The 23,175-nt window shown below is 45.2% G+C and overlaps 1 protein-coding gene across 4 annotated transcripts in view; it reads left to right on the forward strand.

Annotated features, from left to right (window-relative positions):
• KGD4 (alpha-ketoglutarate dehydrogenase subunit 4) overlaps positions 1–9,248 on the forward strand; it is a 36,307-nt gene extending 27,059 nt beyond the window's left edge. For all 4 annotated transcript variants that reach the window (XM_073623657.1, XM_073623643.1, XM_073623663.1 and 1 more), the window contains exon 4: positions 9,114–9,248. In XM_073623657.1, the coding sequence (XP_073479758.1) occupies positions 9,114–9,131 (18 nt within the window). In that variant the 3' untranslated portion in view covers positions 9,132–9,248. The remainder of the gene's footprint in view (positions 1–9,113) is intronic.
• The last annotated feature ends 13,927 nt before the right edge of the window (positions 9,249–23,175 follow it).

Genomic DNA, 23,175 nt, shown 5'->3' on the forward strand with positions numbered 1-23,175 from the left:
AATAGTGTCATGAAAAAAATTATTTTTATCATGAAAAAAAAAAAATTTCTTTAACACCCAGTGAAAAGTGTCACTATAAATTACAAGAAATGAATGATCAAGCTCAAATGGGATTCCCATTTGAAGAAGTCTTTTCGACGAAACATGTCTTGGGCATGGTTACACGTCATTCCATCGCACTGACATTAGATGCCGCTGTCTGAGGAGGACTACACCGATCGGATGGCTGGGCCTTAGAAGGTTGGGTGAGAGAGACACCAGTTTACACTTCAGGTCCGCTGTGACCGCGGTGCACCGTTGGATCACTGATCCTGTTGCTTGCTGTGGATTTTTTTTTAAAGGCTTTTATGTTTCAGTTTAAAAGTGAGTGTAACCATTGAAGTGTGTTTGAAGTGATTTTAATAAATCTGTCAAAATGGTATCACGCTATGTGGAGCACTTTATTCATTTTTTCACATATGGAGCTGGCTCGATTGTATTCAGGGTTCATCACATGCAACCCAGGTGTGGTTCAATTGCTGTTTTGCCGAACACGAGAGTGGGAGGCTATACAATCTGGTGAGTGCGCTCTTCAGAGGGAGTGGTGTCACTATCACGGTGGTGTGGTGGAAGAGTAGAAGATTTTTCACACAAGAAGATTGAAAAACAACTGTTGAGCTTGATCATTCATTTCTTGTAATTTTATTATTTATAGTGACACTTTTCACTGGGTGTTAAAGAAATTTTTTTTTATTTTTTCATGATAAAAATAATTTTTTTCATGACATTATTATTATTATTATTATTTTTATGTATAAGCAGAGGGTCATAGGTATTATGCTGCTCTGACCCATTATTTTACACAATTTATATTAGCGCTGCTATCTCTATCTGTACACGTGTGAGAGGTATAGTTTTGGGATTCTGATTAATCTAGGGACTAGAAAACAGCACTGTGCATCCAGGAAAAGATCATCGGAGGGCATGATAAATTTGTAGAATTCATATGAACTGTTTTTCCATGATTCCCAATCGAGTGAGCCCATCCTCATGGTAGTCAGGGGGCAAAAAACCCTATCTGAGTGGACAGGTTCACTGCTCTTCTCAATATGAACGCGTCAGAGCACAGAAGATGTCCGCGGCTTGTATTCGTGAACCAAAGCAAATTTTTTTGAACTCTTCTGCTCGTGAACTGAGTTGTTCATGAAACCGAGGTATCACTGTGACTGTACTTTCAAGACGGCTCTGAAACCTGAAGTTAAGAAATCCATCATCGCTTTTGGTTTCATTCAGTGCAAAGGAGATCAAGGAACAGATTTTCCTCAGTCTCCTCCCGCTCAGCCTCATAAAGCTGGTGGACGTGGTCCCGGACTCTCCTGCTCACAAGGGGATTGGGTGGAGCTTTAGGGGAGGGGAAACTGCACTGTGAAAAGGATAAGGGAACTATACAGCCACCCAATCACGTATACTTTATAGGCAGGTGGCGGCTAGGAAAACGGGCACAAGCTAGTGACTGCTACTATGTATGTACAAAGCTGAAGTAGTTAAAATTATTAGATGTATTTTGTATACAACTGGTATATTTGCCTAAATCTGTGTTGATCTCATTCTCCTTTAACCACTAGCCGACCAGCCGCCATCAATATACTGCGGCAGGTTGGCTCTTTCCCGCAAATCGCCATAGCTGTACGTCAGCCGTTTAAAAGGCTATAGCAGGCACATGCTGCACGGGGGGGGGCCCTAAAAGTGCGTGGCCGGCAGTCGCAGACACAAGAGCCAGAACGAGGATATGTGTGTGTAAACGCACAAATCCCTGTTCTGTCTCTCCTCTTCTGTCAGATCATCTGTTCCTACTAAGTAGGAACAACGATATGTCTCCTCCTCTAGTCAGTCGCATCCCCCCACAGTTAGAAACACACACTAGGGAACACATTTAACCCCTTGATCACCCCCTAGTGTTAACCCCTTCCATGCCGGTGACATTTACACAGTAATCCAGTGCATTTTTATAGCAATGATCGTTGTATAGATGTCAATGGTCCCAAAAATGTGTCAAGTGTCTGATTTGTCCGCCGCAATGTAGCAGTCCCACCAAAAAATCGCAGATCGCCGCCATTACTAGTAAAAAAAAAAGGCCATAAGAATGCCATAAATCTATTTCCTGCTTTTGTAGACGCTATAATTTTTGCACAAACCAATCAATATACGCTTATAGAGTTTATTTTTTACCAAAAATATGTAGAAGAATATATATTGGCCTAAACTGATAAACTTTTTTTTTTTTTGGGGGGGGGGGTGTTTATTATAGCAAATGTATAAAATATTAGGGTTTTTTTTCCAAAATTGTTGCGCTTTTTTTTTTGTTTATAGCGCAAAAAATAAACGCAGAGGTGATCAAATGGCACCAAAAGAAAAAGCTCTATTTGTGGGGAAGAAAAGGGCGTCAATTTTGTTTGGGTACAGCGTCACACGACCACGCAATTGTCCGTTAAAGCGACGTAGTGCCGTATCGTAAAACATGGCCTGGTCATTAAGGGGGCAAATCCTTCCGGGGCTGAGGTGGTTAATCCACTGCACAACAAAGCTTAAACCTGAGGTGGAGGATCAGCACTCTGAACCTGTGAGAACCTTGTTGTGTTGCACACTGTTGTAATACAGTGAACATGCTTACAGGAGTTGTTGGCACAGCACATCTAAAGGGATGCAGACCCAGCAGCTTTCCTCTTTAGTGCCCTGCAGGTGCACAGCTGACAGATCATTATGAAACCACACCCATTAGACTCACTTACCACATGAACACAGACAAACACGCAGGGCTTTCTTCAGAATAACAAAAGCTAGGAATCTGCAACGATGCTGCCCCTGATCGCAGATGCCCAGATGTTAAAGGGGTCTAAGGGTTGCTGCACTACCTTAATACTACTTGAATGTAAAGTCGCATCAAAGTTGCACTCTATGAGCAGAACTTGCATACTTCCCTATTAGCCAAGCAAAAACGCAGATGCAAGTGTTGCGTTTTTGGTGCCAGTCCATTGAAGTCTATTAGACACAAGGTGTAATCTACTGCGGTGAAAAAGCCCCTGAACCTTGCAAAGATGCACTGGTTCAAAACGCGCAGATGTGAACTGGAGATCCATAGCAGACCATGTTAAATGGACTGTAGTGCATTTCTGCAAAACGCACTAAAAAAGGCATAAGTGTGAAGCAAGGGTTAGGGAAAGCCTTCAGTAAATCACTGATACACATATTGTAGATCAGGACTTTCTGCAGTTTTGGCATAAATACTCGTACCAAGAGGACAGTTTGCTACATGATGTGTATCATGCACTCGTGCTCCACACAAATCTGTTTAATGATTTGACTTTACAAGCTATACAACTACTAAAAAACTGGAACTTTCCCTTCTTGTATTTAAATCATAAATATCCCAGAGATTTAGGTTACAATCTCTGCAGGGTGCTAGTTCCTCTTATATATGCTTGGCTTGCCATGATTGCAAGAGTGCTTCGCTGGGAAATGAGCCCTTAAACATGATTTTGTTGCCTGATACAGCCAGAAATCATCAGATAAACATATTTAATGTGACTCACTGGTATGGTGTGTGTGTGTGTGTGTACTTTTTTTCCCCTTTCGTCTTTCAGGACAGCCACCATGAGAGATAGTCTCCTCCTCTTCCTCTTAGGAAACACTGCGCCAGCCCATAAATTCTCACTTCCCCCTGCCAGACCTCAGTATTAGTGTTTCCTCCGGTGGGGAGACACTGTGCAAGGAACCAGGCTTTTCAGTCAGGGGACTGTGGCTGTTATTTGTTTTTTTGAGCCTGTTAATGGGAGCAGGGGCTTCTTATGGGCATGGGGGGGGACTTACCCCTCGATTCAGTGGCCACCACTTCCTTGCTGAGCGCAGCTTCAGGCTGTGGGGGTTCCCTATCGCGGTCACAGGACTGCAGCAGGCTGGCGTCCGCCCTTCCTGTATACTTTACAGGCCGCTCTCTTTTTGGAACTAGGCGGGCCGGACGACGGGCGACGTCATTTCCGGCGGAAGGGCGGGGGCTTGCCTTTGAACTGCGGCTTCCGGTTCCGGGTCGCAGGGCTGATAGGGAAGCCAGGCACAGGCTGGAGACGAGTCTGGGACGCGCACAGGCAGCGTTGGACTCGGTAGTAGCAACCACCTGCAAGTCATGTCGGAAGCGGATGCTCAACCAACGGACACTACCTCCAGCCTTCCTAAGGTAAGAGTGCCTTGGGGAAAAGTACTCTTTACCTAGGATTGTCCCTCCATGTATGGTTCCTGTCATGGGGGGGCAGATACCCTGGGTGGTCAGGGGAGGGAGGCTCAGATCCCCATAGATGAAGGAGGGTCTAGTGCACTCCCAGGGTTGTATCCTTGTTTTTTTAAAAAAAAAAAAAAAAAAGTGACAAAAATGTTTGTTTTTCCTTTCTTGTATTTCAGAAAGCTACAGAAAAATCTAAGTCTACCCATAGCTCTAAGAGGAGGTGTGCCTCTTGCAGGGACACATTAGGGGAGGCATGGACAAAGGTCTTGTGTAGGGAATGCATAGACTCCCTTGTTAAGGAGAGGGACTCTGAACAGGAGTCAGGACTTGCAGCCTCAGTTAAAGAGCTCTCGTCCACCTTTTCTTCATTTAAAGCCTTATTTGAAAGGTTTCAACCTTCCATTAGTCCAGCTCCCCAGGATACAACCCCGCCTCAGGCGCAGGTCTCTGCTCCTGCCCAACCTGCAACTTCAGTTAGGGCAGAGGAAGCTCCAGGGCCTTCCGGAGTGGAACTAAGACAGCCAGATAGTTCCTCCTCCGATTCCCAGGATGGTTCAGAGGGGGAGGACCAGGACGGGGAGTCCAGGAGATCCTCCAGATATAAATTATCCCTAGAGGAGGTAGAGGACCTCTTAGGGGCTATTTATACAACCCTCGGTATTCAGGAGGACAGGAAACCCCTGACCCTTCATGACCAGATGTACAGAGGCTTGGGGGAACAAAAGAGAAAGGTTTTTCCAGTTCATGAAGTACTGGTTGAAACTATCAAAAAGGAGTGGCAGGATCCCGAAAGGAAATCCTTTTTTTCTAGATCCTTAAAGAGGAGATTTCCGTTTTCGGATGATCCTACATCTATCTGGAATAAAAATCCCAAGTTAGATGCTGCTTTCTCCCAGGTTTCCAGACACACTGACCTGGCTTTTGAGGACATGGGGGCCCTGGTGGATGTCATGGATAAGAGAATAGACTCTCTCCTTAAAAAGACGTGGGATTCTACAATGGGTAACTTGAAACCTGAGTTGGCTGTCACAGTAGTGGCTCGCAATCTGGAGCACTGGCTCTCTAAGATTCAAGAGCATATTGAGGCTGGAACGGCAAAAGAAACCATTCTGTCTTCCTTCCCTACGATTCTGCGGGGTATCGCCTACATAGCTGATGCCTCGGCAGAGTCAGTACGTATGACGGCCAGATCAGCGGCTCTGGCCAATTCGGCCAGGAGAGCCCTCTGGCTAAAAACCTGGCCGGGCGATAGCGCCTCTAAAGTCAAATTGTGCGGCATACCGTTAACGGGAGACCTTCTCTTCGGCCCAGGCTTAGAGACTGTCTTAGACCGCACAGCAGACAGGAAGAAATCCTTCCCGGTTAAGCGGAAAACCCCTGCACCTACAAAGAAGGGGTTTCGTCCGCAAAAGTGTAAAGAGACTCCAAAGCCGGAAGGGCAAAGGAAGTTCTGGGGTCAGAAAGGCAAGGGCAGAGGAGGGGCGATTTTTCGCCCTCCTGAACAGCCCCGTAAAAATCAATGACTCCCCAACCATGGTGGGGGGAAGATTGGGGGTCTTCCTCCCACAGTGGGAGGCGATATCCCCCAATCGCTTTATCCTAGGGATTATAAGAAGGGGGTACCAGATCGATTTCACGAATCTTCCTCCTCGGAGATTTTTGGTCACGCACCTACCCAGGTGTACGGCAAAAGCCGAGGCTCTGTTGGAAGCATTAAGAGATCTGGTAGATCAGAATGTGGTTCTAAAAGTTCCAAGAGCCGAGGAGGGAGAGGGGTTTTATTCACACATCTTTGTAGTGAAGAAACCCACAGGGAAATTCAGACTGATTCTGAATCTAAAGCCCCTGAACAAGTCAGTGACATACAGGAGATTCCGTATGGAAACAATTTTCACGGTGAGAACACTGTTGCCCCGCAACTGCTTTATGGTATCCCTGGACCTAAAGGACGCGTATCTACACGTTCCCATAGCAGAAGCCTCACAGAGGTTTCTCCGGCTAGCGGTAGATCTAGGTGGAACTGCGGTACATCTACAGTTTCAGGCGCTGCCTTTCGGGCTATCCTCCTCGCCCCGCATCTTCACCAAGGTCTTGGCGGAGGTGATGGCCTTTCTTCGGCTCCAGGGAATATCAGTGATAGCATACCTGGACGACCTGCTCCTGTTTGCAGCGTGTCCACTGCAGTTAGTCAGGGATCTAGAGCTTACAAGAAGAGTTCTTACAGGTCTAGGGTGGCTAATGAACTTGGAGAAATCCAGTTTGATCCCCTCCCAGCGCATTACCTACTTGGGCTACCAGTTGGACTCAACACTTCTGAGAGTGTTTCTTCCAAGAGAAAAAATACTAAAGCTGGACAGGGCAGTGGCTGGTCTCCAGTGCAGCAGTCGGGTCTCTATAAGAGTTCTGATGTCGGCCCTGGGTCTGTTGACCGCGACCCTCCCAGCAGTGCAATGGGCAGGTCTGCACTTTCGTCCCTTACAGTCCTTTGTCCTAAGGGTGTGGGATCACAGCCAGAGAAGTCTGGATGCCTTGGTTCAGGTCCCATCTCAAGTAAAGAGATCCCTCTGGTGGTGGAGGAGGGTCTCAAACTTGTCGCAGGGTCGTCTGTGGTTCATCCCAGTCTCTCAGGTGGTAACCACAGACGCAAGCGGCAGAGGTTGGGGGGCGCACCTGGGTTCCCTTGTAGCACAGGACACCTGGGAGGGAAACGAACTCAGAAGGTCGTCCAATTGGAAGGAGCTGAAGGCAATCGGGCTAGCACTCAGGTTCTTCAAAAAGGAGCTACAGGGCCACCATGTACAGGTGCAGTCGGACAACTCGTCCGCCGTAGCTTATGTGAACAAGCAGGGAGGCACAAAGAGCGGAGTACTGCTGGCATTGGCATCAGACATTCTGAGCTGGGCCGAGACTCTCACTCTCAGCAGTCTACCTGAGAGGAGAGAAGAATGTGATAGCAGACTTTCTCAGCCGAACCAGGCTGAGAGAGGGCGACTGGATCCTCAACCAGGAGGTTTTCAATCTCATCTCAGAGAAGTGGGGTCCTCCAGAGGTAGATCTGTTCGCGTCAAGAAACAGCGCGAAAACCCCTTGTTTTTTCTCCCTAAACAGAGGGGAGGGAGCACGAGGGGTCGACGCATTGATCCAGGACTGGCATTTCAGAATCTGCTATGCCTTCCCGCCCCCAGCGTTATTACCAGCAGTTCTCAGGAAGTTTCAGATGGAAAACACGTCCCTGATTCGGGTAGCACCACATTGGCCAAAGAGGGCTTGGTTCTCAGTACTCAAGCAGCTAGCGGTCGAACCTCCCTTATTCCTGCCACCTCGAGAGGATCTCCTCTCACAGGGCCCAGTCCTCTGTCCACAGGTTCACCAATGGCAGTTAGCGGCCTGGCTACTGAGGAGGGTATGCTGAGAGCTAGGGGGTTTTCTGAGAAATTAATCTCCACCCTCCTCAATAGCAGGAAGAAGGAAACACGCCAGATATATAAAAAAATCTGGGTACGTTTCAATAAATGGTGTGCAGAAGGCTCCCTTGCGGTACATAGTCCCACAGCTGTGTTGGAATTCCTTCAGTGCGGGGCAGACAAGGGTTTATCCATAAGTACCCTTAAAGGTCAGGTGTCAGCACTTAGTACTTATTTAGAGAAACATCTGGCCACCAACCCCTGGGTGGTCAGATTCTTTAAGGCTCTGTCTAGACAAAGACCGGTTCAAGGTCCTCCCTTTCCCAAGTGGGACCTATCGTTAGTTTTGCAGGGCCTGACGGGAATCCCCTTTGAACCTTTAGAGGAATGTCTACTAAAGGATCTTACGCTAAAAACAGTTTTTTTGGTAGCAGTGACAACTGCCAGGAGAGTCAGCGAGATTGAGGCCTTATCTGTTAGATCTCCTTTTTGCGTTATTTTTCCAGATCGGATCGTTTTTAAGACCGATCCAGCATTTTTACCTAAAGTTGCTTCTGGTTTCCACAGAAGTCAGGAGGTAGTTTTACCCTCATTTTGTCCCAACCCCTTGGGGGAAAGGGAATTAAAATTTCATTCTTTGGATGTAAGGAGATGTATCCTTAGATACCTAGAGCTGACCAAGGTGTTTAGAAAGTCAGACTCTTTATTTGTTTTGTTTTCTGGGGCCAGAAAAGGATGCAAAGCGTCTCGACGCACTATTGCCAGATGGCTCAGAGTAGCCATTGGCCAGGCCTATACATTGGCAGGGAAAGAAATCCCAATGGGTATAAGAGCACACTCTACTAGAGCTATGGCAGCTTCGCAGGCAGAAAGGGCTGGAGCAACGCCAGAGCAAATATGCAGGGCTGCAACATGGTCCAGCTACTCCACTTTTGTAAAGCACTACAGAGTGGACCTGGTGTCGGCTAGTGAGCAAGCCTTTGGGCGAAAGGTATTGCAAGCAGTAGTCCCACCCTAAACTGGTAAGTGCTCGTCTATCCTCTCATGGTGGCTGTCCTGAAAGACGAAAGGGGAAAATTAGAGTTACGTACCGGTAACGTCTTTTCCAGTAGTCTTTCAGGACAGCCCTAGTTACCCACCCGAAATTTTTGGGGGGGTCTTACAAAAGACCAGAACGCAGCATGATAATGATATGGAATAGTATGTTATTAATGTGTTCTTGTGTCTCCCCAGCTGACCGGAGGTAATCTCGGAATATACTGAGGTCTGGCAGGGGGAAGTGAGAATTTATGGGCTGGCGCAGTGTTTCCTAAGAGGAAGAGGAGGAGACTATCTCTCATGGTGGCTGTCCTGAAAGACTACTGGAAAAGACGTTACCGGTACGTAACTCTAATTTTTTTTTTTTTTTTTTTTTTTCTTTCTGGAGTTATTAATCATCTTATGTTTCATTTCAGCGTGGGGGTCCTGAATGAAAACATGAAGTGTTCTTCTACCGCTGCAACAATACGATTGTTACCAAGTGTTCCTCAAACTGTAAAAATTCTACATAATTGTAAACTAGAAGTTTAATAAAGAAAAACAAATCACCACATTGTGGAAGTTTTCAACCTCTGCTTTCACTTTTAACTCTTCACATAATCTTTTTTTTCTGTAAGAAGCAATGGAGAAGAGTGTGTATTTACATTTTGTAATAAATTAAATCTCACTATTTTTGTATTATGTAAGTTTTTTTTTTTTATTTGTAGTCCTTCAAGTGGAAACTGGAAGCATTTCTTAGTTCTAAAATGGTTACGTAAAGGTATTAGTCAGAAATGTATGGGCTGAAACAGCTAATCGATTAATCGACAACTAATCGATTATGAAAATAATCGATTACTATTTTCATAATCGATTAATCGGCCAGTAACATAATGGGGTTAAAAAAAAAAAAAAAAAATTGAGCCTTTTATAGTACAAAAAGAGCAAATAATCGCTACTGTAAATGTTACGTTCACAGTTCTGCAGTAAAAAAAATGAACCCCTTACAATAGAGATTATCTGCTTTTTTTGTACTATAAAAGGCTAATTTGTATTTATTTATTTATTTTTTGTTTTTTTGTTTTTTTTAACCCCATTATGTTATTAAACGTCTTAGACCTGGTGCACATCTATGTGTTTATTGGTGCTTTTTGCAGAAACGCACTGCAGATCATTTACATGGTTTCCTATGGGACACATTCACATCTATGCTTTTTTTCAGCCGCTGCATATTTGGAAAGGTTCAGGGACTTTTTTTATGCAAAACTGTACTTCTTTTTTTTTTTTTTTTTTTTTTTTTTTTTTGGTTCAATACACTTCAATGGAAAAGCTGCAGAAAAGCATGTAATGCGTTTTTGTAGCAATTTGTGTTTTTTGATCTGCCCAACAACAAATTGGCCAAAAAATGCAAAAAAATGCAAATTGCAGCAAAATCACGTGTGCAAAAATCAAAATGCACAGCAAAAAGCACTGCAGAAACAGATCAAAAGCAAACTGCATAGGTGTGTACCGAGCCTTATGCTGGCTACACGGATCAATTTTCAGAAGCGAATATTCAGACGAAAAATCTTTGTACATTCGCCGAATGAAAGAATGTTTGAAATTTTCACTTGTTTTTAACATTGTGTTTTTAAAATGAACGAAAACCACATACACCGTCTGAAAATTCCTTTGACCAAGAAGTTTTCTATTTCCAAATTGGCACTGTGGTTGAAAATGAACGTCAATTTGACCCCACTAACGATTAGAAAATCGAACAAACGTTCTTAAAATGCCATTTTTTTTTTTTTTTTTTTTTTTTTTGAAGGAAGACCTTGTTTTTTAAATTAAAAAAAAAAAAAAATGATCTCTGAGTCTGATGATATTTACCAGATTCACCCTTTTTTAATAGTATATATCCTCTAATAGCATATACAGTATATCTCCTCTAATAGTATATACAGTATATATCTCTTCTGTCTGTTATTCTCAGAGTGGATTAGATATGTTGCTCCCTAACCATATAGTTATTTATAGTTACTACGGCATAGAGATCTTTAAGAATAAATTGCCTTTTTTTTTTTTTTAAAACTTAACATATTAACTAAATTATATAACACTTTTTTTTTTTTTTTTTATGCTTATCAACCGGTTAATCGAAACAATAATCGGCCAACTAATCTATTATGAAAATAATCGTTAGTTGCAGCCCTAGAAATGTACACTACTGTGCAAAAGTTAAAGGCAGGTGTGAAAAAATGCTGTAAATTAGGAATGCTTTCAGAAATAGAAGTGTTTAATAATAGTTTATTTTTATCAATTAACAAAATGAAAAGTAAATTGCCTTCAAACCATCATCAATTCTTCTGTGTAGATTTGCACACAGTTTTTGAAGGAACTCGGCAGGTAGGTAGTTCCAAAAGTCTTGGAAAACTAACCATGGATCTTCTTTGGATATAGGCTGTCTCATATCATTCTGTCTTGTCATGTAATTCCAGACAGACTCAATGATGATGAGATCAGGGCTCTGTGGGGCCAAACCATCACTTCCAGGAGTCCTTGTCTTTATTCCAAAGATAGTTCTTAACCACTTCACGCCCAATGACGTCCTATATGAAGTCCTTTGAGTGGGGATATCTGAACAATGCCTGCAGTTACAGGCATCATTTAGAGATTATCTTTTTCAGCCGGCAATTGCCAGCACCGTAAAAACAACCATAGTGGCAGTTCAGCTGCTTGATCATTCTAGCAGGCAGTGGAAAAAAGCGTTTTGACTTTCCTTTATTAAAAATCGCCGCATCGGCATCCATAAAACTTTATCCTTGCAAGGACGTATATTAAAAACAACTCAGCTCAAAAATGAAACTCCGCGCATGCGCCGTCGGTACGAGCGTGTCTACCCTACGGCCGTTTCGTCAGAAATGACATCATCAGGGGCCTGATGATGTCATTTCTGACAAAACGGCCGTAGGGTAGACACGCTCGTACCGACGGCGCATGCGCGGAGCTTCGTTTTTGAGCTGAGTTGTTTTTAATATACGTCCTTGCAAGGATAAAGTTTTATGGATGCCGATGCGGCGATTTTTAATAAAGGAAAGTCAAAACGTTCTGCACTACTGGAGTTTCCTTTCTTTTCCCCTTGGATATTTGGGAGTGATTTTTCCTCATTGGGTTGCTGTCTGGAGGCCTATGGTGATCGTTTGCTGACATACATTCACCACCCTGGAAGAGGTTCATTCCCTGTGAGGACATCACCACGAGTTGATGCTATTATGCCTCTGATCAGAGGCTGTCTGGTAAGCCTTTAATCTACATTAGGTGACGGGCGTACATTACGGTGACAGTCACGAATTTATCTCTACAACAAAGTCACTTCAATCTTTAAACCTCCTATGGACACTTTTGTTTTGTATTTTTGAATTTTATTCTGATATGTCACTATGGTGGTATTAACCACACGCGTATTCTTATGGTGAAGCACTTCTTTTTCATGGGTGCATATATTTGTGCTTGATTTATTTTCAATGTACATGGTTCATATATAATAATTATTAGCGCCATTTTTTGGGTTTTGTATATACCAGCGCTGCACTTTTTTCTGTATTTATCTATTAGTGCCCTTTATCAAGGTTATAGTGCTTAGCTGATATTCTTTCACAGGATTGTTTTATTCACTTTTAAATTGATTTACACACCTAGCGCGAATTTTTTCTTTTATAAACAGTGGAAGGGGACGTTCTCCACCCCCCCCCCCCCCCTGCCTTTCGGTGCCTCTACCGGATCGCCTGTGCGATCAGCGAGTAGGAGAAGGAATCCGTCAGTGCCGGAAGTTTGCCGTAGAGATTTCCGGTGACCAGATGGTCCCTGGAAGTCTCTATGGTCTTCGGAGGCCCGGGCGAGAAGTTATGACGTCACGCTCGGCCTGGCAGTTGTAAATACTGCCGTGTACTCTGCAGGAAAGGCCGAGATCACTTTTTTTTTTTTTTATTTCTGCCTTTTCTACCTGGAGGTTTTTAAGTACTGAAGTTTGGCGCCATTCCACGAGTGGTTGCAATTTTAAAGTGTGACCTGTTGGGTATCTATTTACTTGGCGTAACATCATCTTTCACATTATACAAAAAAAATTGGGCTAACTTTAGTGTTTTTGTTTGTTTTGTTTTTTTTTATTCCTAAAACTGTTTAAGAAAAAAAAAAGTTTGAAAAATTGCTGCGCAAATGCTGTGTGACATAAAAAATGACCACCATTTGATTCCCTAGGTTCCATGCTAAAAAAAAAAACATATATAATGTTGGGGATTCTGAGTAATTTTGTAGCAAAAAAATTATTTTTACATGTAGCAGAAGAGCACCAAAATAGACCCGGTATGGAAATGGTTAATGACATTGGCCCTAAATTTATTCTGTAGAAGGACGACCCCAAACATACAGCCAATCACACGCTTCCCTGATGGTATGGCATGATGGACAAGTATCTGTCTGTATTTCCCAGCATTGAGGACACCATTGATGCTGACCAGATCTCCAACACCATTTTCAGAAATGCAGCCCCAAACTTGCATGGAACCTCCACAATGCTTCACTGTTGCCTGCAGACACTCATTATTGTACAGCTCTCGACTCCTGCTACAGTCAAATATTTCACATTTTGACTCATCAGTGCAGAGCACCTACTGCCCTTTTTCTGCATCTCAGTTCCTTTTGATTTCGTACATAGTTGTCGCTCAGCCTTTTTCAATGTCTGAGGTAGGAATTTCTGACCTCAATTCTTCAATGAAGACCACTTCTGGCCAGACTTCTCTGTACAATAGATGGGTCCCACTGGTTTCCGCCAGTTCTGTGCTGATGGCACTGCTGGACATCTTCTGATGTCGAATGGAAGTAAGCATGATGTGTCGTTCTGATGCATTAAGTTTCCTTGGCTGACAACTGCATCTATGATCCTCAACTTGGCCGTTTTCATTATGCTTCTTCAGAAGAGCTTGAACAGCACATCCTGAAAACCCCAGTCGGCTAGGCACAGGCATTAGTACAGTTACAGTGCATATTTTTTTTTTAGCACTGATGACTGTATTAGTGTCACTGGTGTCAGAATGTCCATTGCAATATCGCAGTCTCACTATAAGTCACTAATCGCCATTACTAGTGAAAAAAGAAAAATGAATTCATAAAGAAATTAGTTTTTTTTTCGCTTTTATTGTATATGTTTTATAGCAGGAAGTGAAAAAAATATTATTTTTAAAACAGTGTTGCACGACCACGCAATTGTCAGTTAAAGTAACGCAGTTCTGTATCTCAAAAAATTGCCTGGTCATGAATGGGGGTAAATCTCATGGAGGTCAAGTAGTTAAAGTATAATGAAAGACTATCTTTTATTTATTTATTTATTTTTAAGCTTTGGATAGAGTGTAGAGTGATTTGAACACCTGTCAAGTTTTTTTTATTGCTGTCTGATTCCCCCCACCCCCCATCCATTAGGGAGATTCATCCCCCTCTACAGTATTTGTTCTGTTTACTGTTCTCCCCAAGAGTGAAAGAAAAACCCACAATTTTTTTACAATTCTTTATTTTAAAGGGTATGCATCATAACAAACAGACACATTGAAATTCACATCTGTTAAGGTCAAAAGCCATCATGTATAATGTGGCTAAATATACAACGGTATGATACTACCTAGAAAACCCCAAATTATGGGTTACCACCAGAACAGGAGTAGAGGGGAAATCCTCCAATGGGGACAATAGTTCTGGTGACAACCAGGATTTCCCTCACTTCCTGTTTTGGCTATGGGACAGGAAGTAATGGCAAATCACAAATTCCTCCCTCTTTACTCCATTCAACATGAAAAAAAAAACAAAACATTTTTCCTTTATTTCTACTTTAACCACTTCCCGCTGGCAGGCGTACATTGACGTCCTCCGGTTTCTGTGGTTCTATCGGGATGATGCCTGCACCTACAGGCATCATCCCGGTATCAATCTTTTCAGCCGGCAATATTGTACAAGGCAGACGTGATCTGAGTGGCTAATTAGCCACTCGATCACTTCTGCAGGTGGCAGAAGGGGGTCCCACCCCCCTCCCGCTGCCGCCTCTCCCGAGCTCTGCAGTCCCATCGCGATGGCTGCCCTGTACAGAGAGAGAGAGGAAGTGACGTCATTCCCCTCTCTCTGTAACCCCGGAAACTGGGTGCGACGAGTAGTTTGTTGCTTCCGGTTCCGCCCCATTGTTTACCTGTCCACCAGCGGCCAGGTAAGTAGCCGATCAGACTTATCTGTGTCTGATCGGCTACATGGGAGGCCAGAGGAGAGATTTGGGGTCTAATAGACCCCAAATCTCTCCATAAAGAGGACCTGTCAAGGCCCATGCTATCACAAGGGATGTTGTTCATGAGAGTCTGACGGAGTGGATAGATTCTGTTTTCTATGAACGGGATGTTTTAATTTACTTGTGAGTATATTTGAGGGTTGGAAGATAAAACAGTATCTCCCAAAAGTGAGTACACCCCTCACATTTTTGTTAATATTTTATTATATCTTTTCATGTGACAACACGGAAGAAATGACACTTTGCTACAATGTAAAGTAGTGAGTGTACAGCTTGTATAACAGTGTAAATTTGCTGTCCCCTCAAAATAACACACAGCCATTAATGTCTAAACCGCTGGCAACAAAAGTGAGTACACCCCTAAGTGAAAATGTCCAAATTGGGCCCAAAGTGTCAATATTTAGTGTGGCCACCATTATTTTCCAGCACTGCCTTAACCCCCTTGGGCATGGAGTTCACCAGAGCTTCACAGGTTGCCACTGGAGTCCATGACGATATCACAAAGCTGGTGGATGTTAGAGACCTTGCGCTCCTCCACCTTGCATTTGAGGATGCCCCACAGATGCTCAATAGGGTTTAGGTCTGGAGAAAGGCTTGGCCAATCCATCACCTTTACCCTCAGCTTCTTTAGCAAGGTAGTGGTCATCTTGAAGGTGTGTTCGGGGTCGTTATCATGTTGGAATACTATCCTGCGGCCCAGTCTCCGAATTGAGGGGATCATGCTCTGCTTCAGTATGTCACAGTACATGTTGGCATTCATGGTTCCCTCAATGAACTGTAGCTCCTCAGTGCCGGCAGCGCTCATGCAGCCCCAGACCATGACACTCCCACCACCATGCTAGCCTTCTTTATGTAGAGCAACAATTCTTTTTTTCATATCCTCAGAGAGTTCTTTGCCATGAGTTGCCATGTTGAACTTCCAGTGACCAGTATGAGGGAGTGAGAGCGATAACACCAAATTTAACACACCTGCTCCCCATTCAAACTTGAGACCTTGTAACATTAACGAGTCACATGACACCAGGGAGGGGAAATGGCTAATTGGGCCCAATTTGGACATTTTCACTTAGGGGTGTACTCACTTTTGTTGCCAGAGGTTTAGACATTAATGGCTGTGTGTTATTTTGAGGGGACAGCAAATTTACACTGTTATACAAGCTGTACACTCACTACTTTACATTATAGCAAAGTGTCATTTCTTCAGTGTTGTCACATGAAAAGATATAACAAAATATTTACAAAAATGTGAGGGGTGTACTCACTTTTGTGAGATACTGTACACTATCAGCATCTTCTTTCTTTTGGATGTGGCTTACTTGGGGAGACCTTAAAGGGGACCACACGTAGAAAAGTCATACCATGGGATAAAGATTACAAAATATGAGCTGTTTTTTCAGATCATTTAGGTATGAGAGGCAATACATTCTGGTAAGTGAGATAGGATGTGGGGGAAAGGTCTGAGCACTTTATCATGTGAGGGACTGAAGAAAAATTTAGTGGAATAATTCACTGCACAGTTTATGGGTTCTATTTGGACTTTATGCTGTTTGAAAATGGACACTTTATATAATTTAAAACATTTTTATGATTAATGTGAAATATACATTTTGGATAATTGGTATATGGGAGTATTAAAATCACAGCGCTACCTCATATCTATTATCTCGATCTGTGATTTAGTTGTAGAAGAGACTCATGCAAAGTTTATTGCTGACTTTGCTGATTCATGAGTTAATCTTAGTCTATTGGTACAGAACTCTATTGTAAATTACTATGGCATAGTGATTATACCGTCTAGCGCACTGTATCTGAACCTACCTTCTGTATGTCCATTTATGCTCAAACCGCTATTTATTCTAACCCGTACCAATACCTTGTGTTAATTTACCTGCAAGCACCCTCTAGTGCTAGAAATGTAGATAGTTAGTTATTTTTTTTGTTAGTATAGGTAAATGTATGCAGGCTTGGCTGGCATCCAAGCCTGTCTGTTTTGTCCTGGGTTGACAGAAATCCAGGGAGAGCTGGATAACTCACAGGCAGCATCACTGAGACCTCTCCTCTATTTCTAGAATGTACTAGAACCTTCTGGAAGGGGGGGGGGGGTAAGGTGGAACTGCCTGGAGTATTCTGAGGGACCTGACCAATCCCCAACTTGGATTGGCAGGAGGCAGGCCCCCTCACTGGGGAGGATTTGTTTGGGTGGAAGATGGAGTGTTAGGCTGTCGTGGCCTTTGAGGGGGCTCCCTAGTCTGGGGGAGGGGTGACCCTGGGCCTGGGCTCAGGTGTGGACAGGACTCTCTTAACCACTTGACGACCGCCTCACGCTGATATACGTCAGCAGAATGGCACGGGCAGGCAAAATCACGTACCTGGTACGTGATTGCCTTCCCGCGGGCGGGGGGTCCGATAGGACCCCCCCGGTGCCAGAAGCGGTCGGCTCTAGTTCGCGGGCGATCAGAGGTGAGGGGGAGGCCATCCATTGTTGGCCACCCCCTCCCGATCGCTCCCGGCGAATGAAAATGCTTCCTCTCCCTCTGTAATGTAAACAGAGGGAGAGGAAGTGATGTCATCCCTCCTCGAGCCGGTCTTTTTCGTTCCGGCGCCGAGGAGAGAAGACATCAAGTAAGTGCACCAACACTACACTGTCAGTAGAACACGCCAGGCACACTTTTCACCCCCCTGTACCCCCTGTCACACTGACACCAATAGCAGTTTTTTTTTTTTTTGCATTGGTGTCAGTTTGTGACAGTTATAAGTGTTAGGGCAGTTAGGTTAGCCCCCTTTAGGTCCAGGGTACCCCCCTAACCCCCCCTAATAAAGGTTAACCCCTTGATCACCCCCCTGTCGCCAGTGTCGCTAAGCGATCGTTTTTCTGATTGCTGTATTAGTGACACAGGTGACGCTAGTTAGGGAGGTAAGTATATAGGTTTGCTGTCAGTGTTTTATAGCGACAGGGATCCCCATATACTACCTACTAAAGGTTTTAACCCCCTGATTGCCCCCTAGTTAACCCTTTCACCAGCGATCACCATATAAGTGTTATGGGTGACGCTGGTTAGTTAGTTTGTTTTTTATAGTTTATTATAGTTTATTATAGTTTTAGGGCACCCGCCGTTTATTACCTTATAAAGGTTTAACCCCCTAATTGCCCGGCGGTGATATAAGTTACGTTTTTAGGATCAGATAAGGTCTGCGTCGCCCCAGGCAGCGTCAGGTTAGCGCCAGTACCGCTAACACCCACGCACGCAGCATACGCCTCCCTTAGTGCTATAGTATCTGAACGGATCGATATCTGATCCGATCAGATCTATACTCCCCAGCAGTTTAGGGTCCCCAAAAAAACGCAGTGTTAGCGGGATAAGCCCAGATACCTGCTAGCACCTGCGTTTTGCCCCTCGGCCCAGCCCAGCCCAGCCCACCCAAGTGCAGTATCGATCGATAACTGTCACTTACAAAACACTAAGCACACATAACTGCAGCGTTCGCAGAGTCAGGCCTGATCCCTGCGATCGTTAACAGTCAGGAGCTTTTTTGCCTGTGAGTCTCACTAGTGTACCCCTAAATTTAGAGCCCAAAATGTCAAATCGAAGATACACTAGTGAAGAGGCCTACACGTTTCTGAGCATGACAGATAGTGAAGAGGAAGTCACTCATCTGTCAGATTCAGGCTCAGAATAAGATCCTGTAAAGGACAGCGGCTCCATGACAGATAGCTCTGACGACGGAGTTGTGGTCCCTGCTAAGGTCAGGCGTACCAGACCCCAAACTTCTTCTTCTGTCCTTGAAGTGCAAGAACCGCAGGGCTCTCGTATAGAGCAGAGAAGTACTAGCGCCGCTATTCCTTCTGGTGAACTGGCAAGCACTAGCGGTCTAGTACACCCTGGTTGTATTTTGTAAATTGGAAACCAATTACGGTTTCCGAATTTAAGATCTTTCTGGGCCTTTCCCTCAACATGGGCATAAATAAAAAGAGTAAGTTGCGGTCATATTGGTCCACTGACCCAATTTACCATATGAGATTTTGCGGTTCATGCACTTCAACGACAATGAACTCTGTCGTTCTCGTGGAGACCCTGGATACGATCGGGTCCACAAAATTTGGCCCCTCGTTAACCACTTCAACCAACGTTTTGCAGACTTGTTTACTCCCCATCAAGTTGTCTGCGTTGATGAGTTCCTGATTACATTTTCTGGCCGCTTGTCATTCAAACAGTACCTTCCCAGCAAGCGTGCCAGATACGGGGTCAAGATGTATAAGCTCTGTGACAGGGCCACAGGCTATACATGTAGATTTATGGTTTACGAGGGCAAAGATAGTCACGTAGAGCCCACAAACTGCCCTGACTACATAGGAAGCGCTGGCAAGATAGTGTGAGACTTGGTGTCACCCTTATTCGGAAAGGGGTACCACTTGTATGTGGACAATTATTACACGAGCGTGCCACTTTTTAGTCACCTTTTTGATCATCAGATTGGAGCATGTGGCACCGTGCGACCTAATCGCCGGGGCTTTCCCCAGCGGCTTGTAGATTCCCGTCTTAGGCTGGGGGAGAGAGCCTGCTTGAAGTGTAATAACTTGCTCGCTATGAAGTGGAGGGACAATAAGAATGTTTTCGTTCTTACCTCCCTTCATGCAGACACGATGGTCCAAATTCCTACGGCGACTGGCATTGTGGAGAAACCTCTCTGTGTCCATAAATATAACCTTAATATGGGAGGGGTGGACCTCAACGACCAGTTGTTGGCGCCGTACCTAATTGCCCGTAAGGCCAGACGCTGGTACAAAAAAGTGTCTGTTTATTTATTTCAATTGGCTTTGCTGAACGCTCATGTGCTATACAGAGCTTCAGGACGTACTGGATCCTTCCTTAAATTCCAGGAAGAGATCGTCAGAGCCCTTTTGTTTCCAGACGGTGCTCCACCTCACCTTCCCCAACCAAATGCAGTAAGCCGGCTGCATGAGAGGCATTTTCAATATGTCCTCCCGAGTACCCCTACCCAACGAGCCCCCCAAAAAAGATGTCGTGTCTGCAGCAAGCGCGGATTTAGGCGTGACACCCGGTATTATTGTCCCTTCTGTCCTGACAATCCTGGTCTTTGCATGGGTGAATGTTTTGAACGCTACCATACACTAGTTGAGTATTAGCGTAGGGTACAGCACTGCACAGACTAGGACACACTTTCAAAGGGTCTCCCAAGATGCCATCGCATTTTGAGAGACCCAAACCTGGTACCAGGGCCGGATTTGCCACAAGGCCACCGAGGCCAGGCCTCGGGGCGGCAGTGGTGCAGGGGCGGCGCCGCTCCTGCGGTGACTTTGCGGCCGCCCCCCCCTTCAGGCTGCCCGTTAGAGTCGATTAAGGGCACCGGTGCCCTTAGAAATGATGGCCGCGAGCTGCCCACTACTGCGCATGCGCCGTTCCGAAGCCGGCCGGGCTCGGGAAAGCTCGTATGCGCTCGGCTGGGCGGCGCATGCGCAGTAGCGTGATTGCGCTGCCCGGCGCCATTTTTGAAAAGATCGACGAGTAATGTCAGCGGTGCGGCGGCGGGGGGAGAGAGATGACATCTCTCATTGCCCGCACCGCTGTTCCACCCTCCTCCATCTGGTGGCCGCCAGGCAGCATGGCAAGTGACATCAACATGTGGTGGCTGCCAGGCAGCGTGGCAAGTGACATCTCCATCTGGTGGCAGTGTGGCAAGTGACATCTCCATCTGGTGGCAGCGTGGCAAGTGACATCTCCATCTGGTGGCAGCGTGGCAAGTGACATCTCCATCTGGTGTCAGCGTGGCAAGTGACATCTCCATCTGGTGACAGCGTGGCAAGTGACATCTCCATCTGGTGGCAGCGTGGCAAGTGACATCTCCATCTGGTGGCAGTGTGGCAAGTGACATCTCCATCTGGTGGCAGTGTGGCAAGTGACATCTCCATCTGGTGGCAGTGTGGCAAGTGACATCTCCATCTGGTGGCAGGCAGGCAGTGTGGCAAGTGACATCTCCATCTGGTGGCAGCGTGGCAAGTGACATCTCCATCTGGTGGCAGCGTGGCAAGTGACATCTCCATCTGGTGGCAGCGTGGCAAGTGACATCCCCATCTGGTGGCAGCGTGGCAAGTGACATCTCCATCTGGTGGCAGTGTGGCAAGTGACATCTCCATCTGGTGGCAGGCAGGCAGTGTGGCAAGTGACATCTCCATCTGGTGGCAGTGTGGCAAGTGACATCTCCATCTGCTTGCAGCGTGGCAAGTGACATCTCCATCTGGTGGCAGGCAGGCAGTGTGGCAAGTGACATCTCCATCTGGTGGCAGTGTGGCAAGTGACATCTCCATCTGGTGGCAGTGTGGCAAGTGACATCTCCATCTGGTGGCAGCGTGGCAAGTGACATCTCCATCTGGTGGCAGTGTGGCAAGTGACATCTCCATCTGGTGGCAGCGTGGCAAGTGACATCCCCATCTGGTGGCAGCGTGGCAAGTGACATCTCCATCTGGTGGCAGTGAGGCAAGTGACATCTCCATCTGGTGGCAGGCAGGCAGTGTGGCAAGTGACATCTCCATCTGGTGGCAGTGTGGCAAGTGACATCTCCATCTGGTGGCAGGCAGGCAGTGTGGCAAGTGACATCTCCATCTGGTGGCAGCGTGGCAAGTGACATCTCCATCTGCTGGCAGCGTGGCAAGTGACATCTCCATCTGGTGGCAGTGTGGCAAGTGACATCTCCATCTGGTGGCAGTGTGGCAAGTGACATCTCCATCTGGTGGCAGCGTGGCAAGTGACATCTCCATCTGGTGGCAGGCATAGTGGCAAGTGACACGCTCAGGGCTCCCGATGATTCTGCATTATGGTGAGTTGAACTATTTCATTTTACATTACAATGTAAAGATAGAAGTAATGTGTTTCAATCATCCTGACACCATAACAACCATGGTGCTGGGGATGATTGAAGCACTAACACCAACCATTGCCCTGAAAAATTGCCCGCAAAAAATCCTTACCCCTCGCGCGCTTACCCTGAAGTATTTTTAGTCTGTACAATTAAAGTCAGTTATTTTCAGTGTTCTTGTGTATGGAGATATGTTTTTAACTGATCTATTGTAGAAGTCATCGATAAAGGACAAGACTGGTGGTGTGTGTGTGTGTGGGGGGGGGCGGCATTGAAGGACCCGGCCTTGGGGCGGCAAAGGGAGTAAATCCGGGCCTGCCTGGTACCAGTTAAAAAAGTTAAAGTTACAAAAAAAAAGTGCACAAAAAAACAAAAAAAAGTAAAAAAGAAGAAAAAAACACAAAAAAAATATATAAAATAAAAAAAACAAAAATAGTTGTCGTTTTATTGTTCTCTCTATTGTTCTGCATTCTATACTGCAATGTTTTATTGTTATGTTTTTATCATGTTTGCTTTATAGGTATGCAATTTTTTTATACTTTGTTTTTTTATTGTTAACCACTTTTTTGTTTTCAGGTACGCCATTCAGCTGCAGAGCGGATTTATTTATCTTGACAGCAACAGCGTTTGCTCCCATGATACATAAAGCCATGACTCCAGCGCTGTCGGAGGTGATTTCACCACCACAGTTACATACTTCAGCATATATGCCGAAGCGTGGGGGCAGCAGTGGGTGGAGGAGCGATTTGCTCCTGCCTTTTGCGGGAGGATGCCCCCATGCTTCGGCATATATATATTTTAGGTAGGCACAGGTTGCGTTAAATGTTTTATTTTTTACTATGTTTTTTTTGTATTTGCTTTGCAGGTATGGTAAGTATTACTGTCATACTGTAATGTTACTTTGTTTTTTGTTAACCATCATTTGTTTAGCAGGTACGCCATTCAGTTGCAGCGCGGATTTATCTATCTTGACTGCAACAGCGTTTGCTCCCACGATACATGAAGCCGTGACTCCAGCGCTGTCGGAGGTGATTTCACCACTACAGTTACATACTTCAGCATATATGCCGAAGCGTGGGGGCAGCAGTGGGTGGAGGAGCGATTTGCTCCTGCCTTTTGCGGGAGGATGCCCCCATGCTTCGGCATATATAAACGGTGCATGTATGCCCATCATTAGAAGTGGGTGGATGAAGGGAGGTATTCTAATGGAGCCTAGCTGCGTACGGGACCCCGAAAACCAAGCACCGCCTTCAGGCTTTCTAAATTTTTGATTTCTCTCTTCACTGCCTATCACAGTTTCGGTGGCCATGGAATGCCTAGATGGC

Source organism: Aquarana catesbeiana, linkage group LG01 (genome assembly GCF_042186555.1).
Source record: "Aquarana catesbeiana isolate 2022-GZ linkage group LG01, ASM4218655v1, whole genome shotgun sequence".
In the NCBI taxonomy this organism is placed as follows: domain Eukaryota; kingdom Metazoa; phylum Chordata; class Amphibia; order Anura; family Ranidae; genus Aquarana; species Aquarana catesbeiana.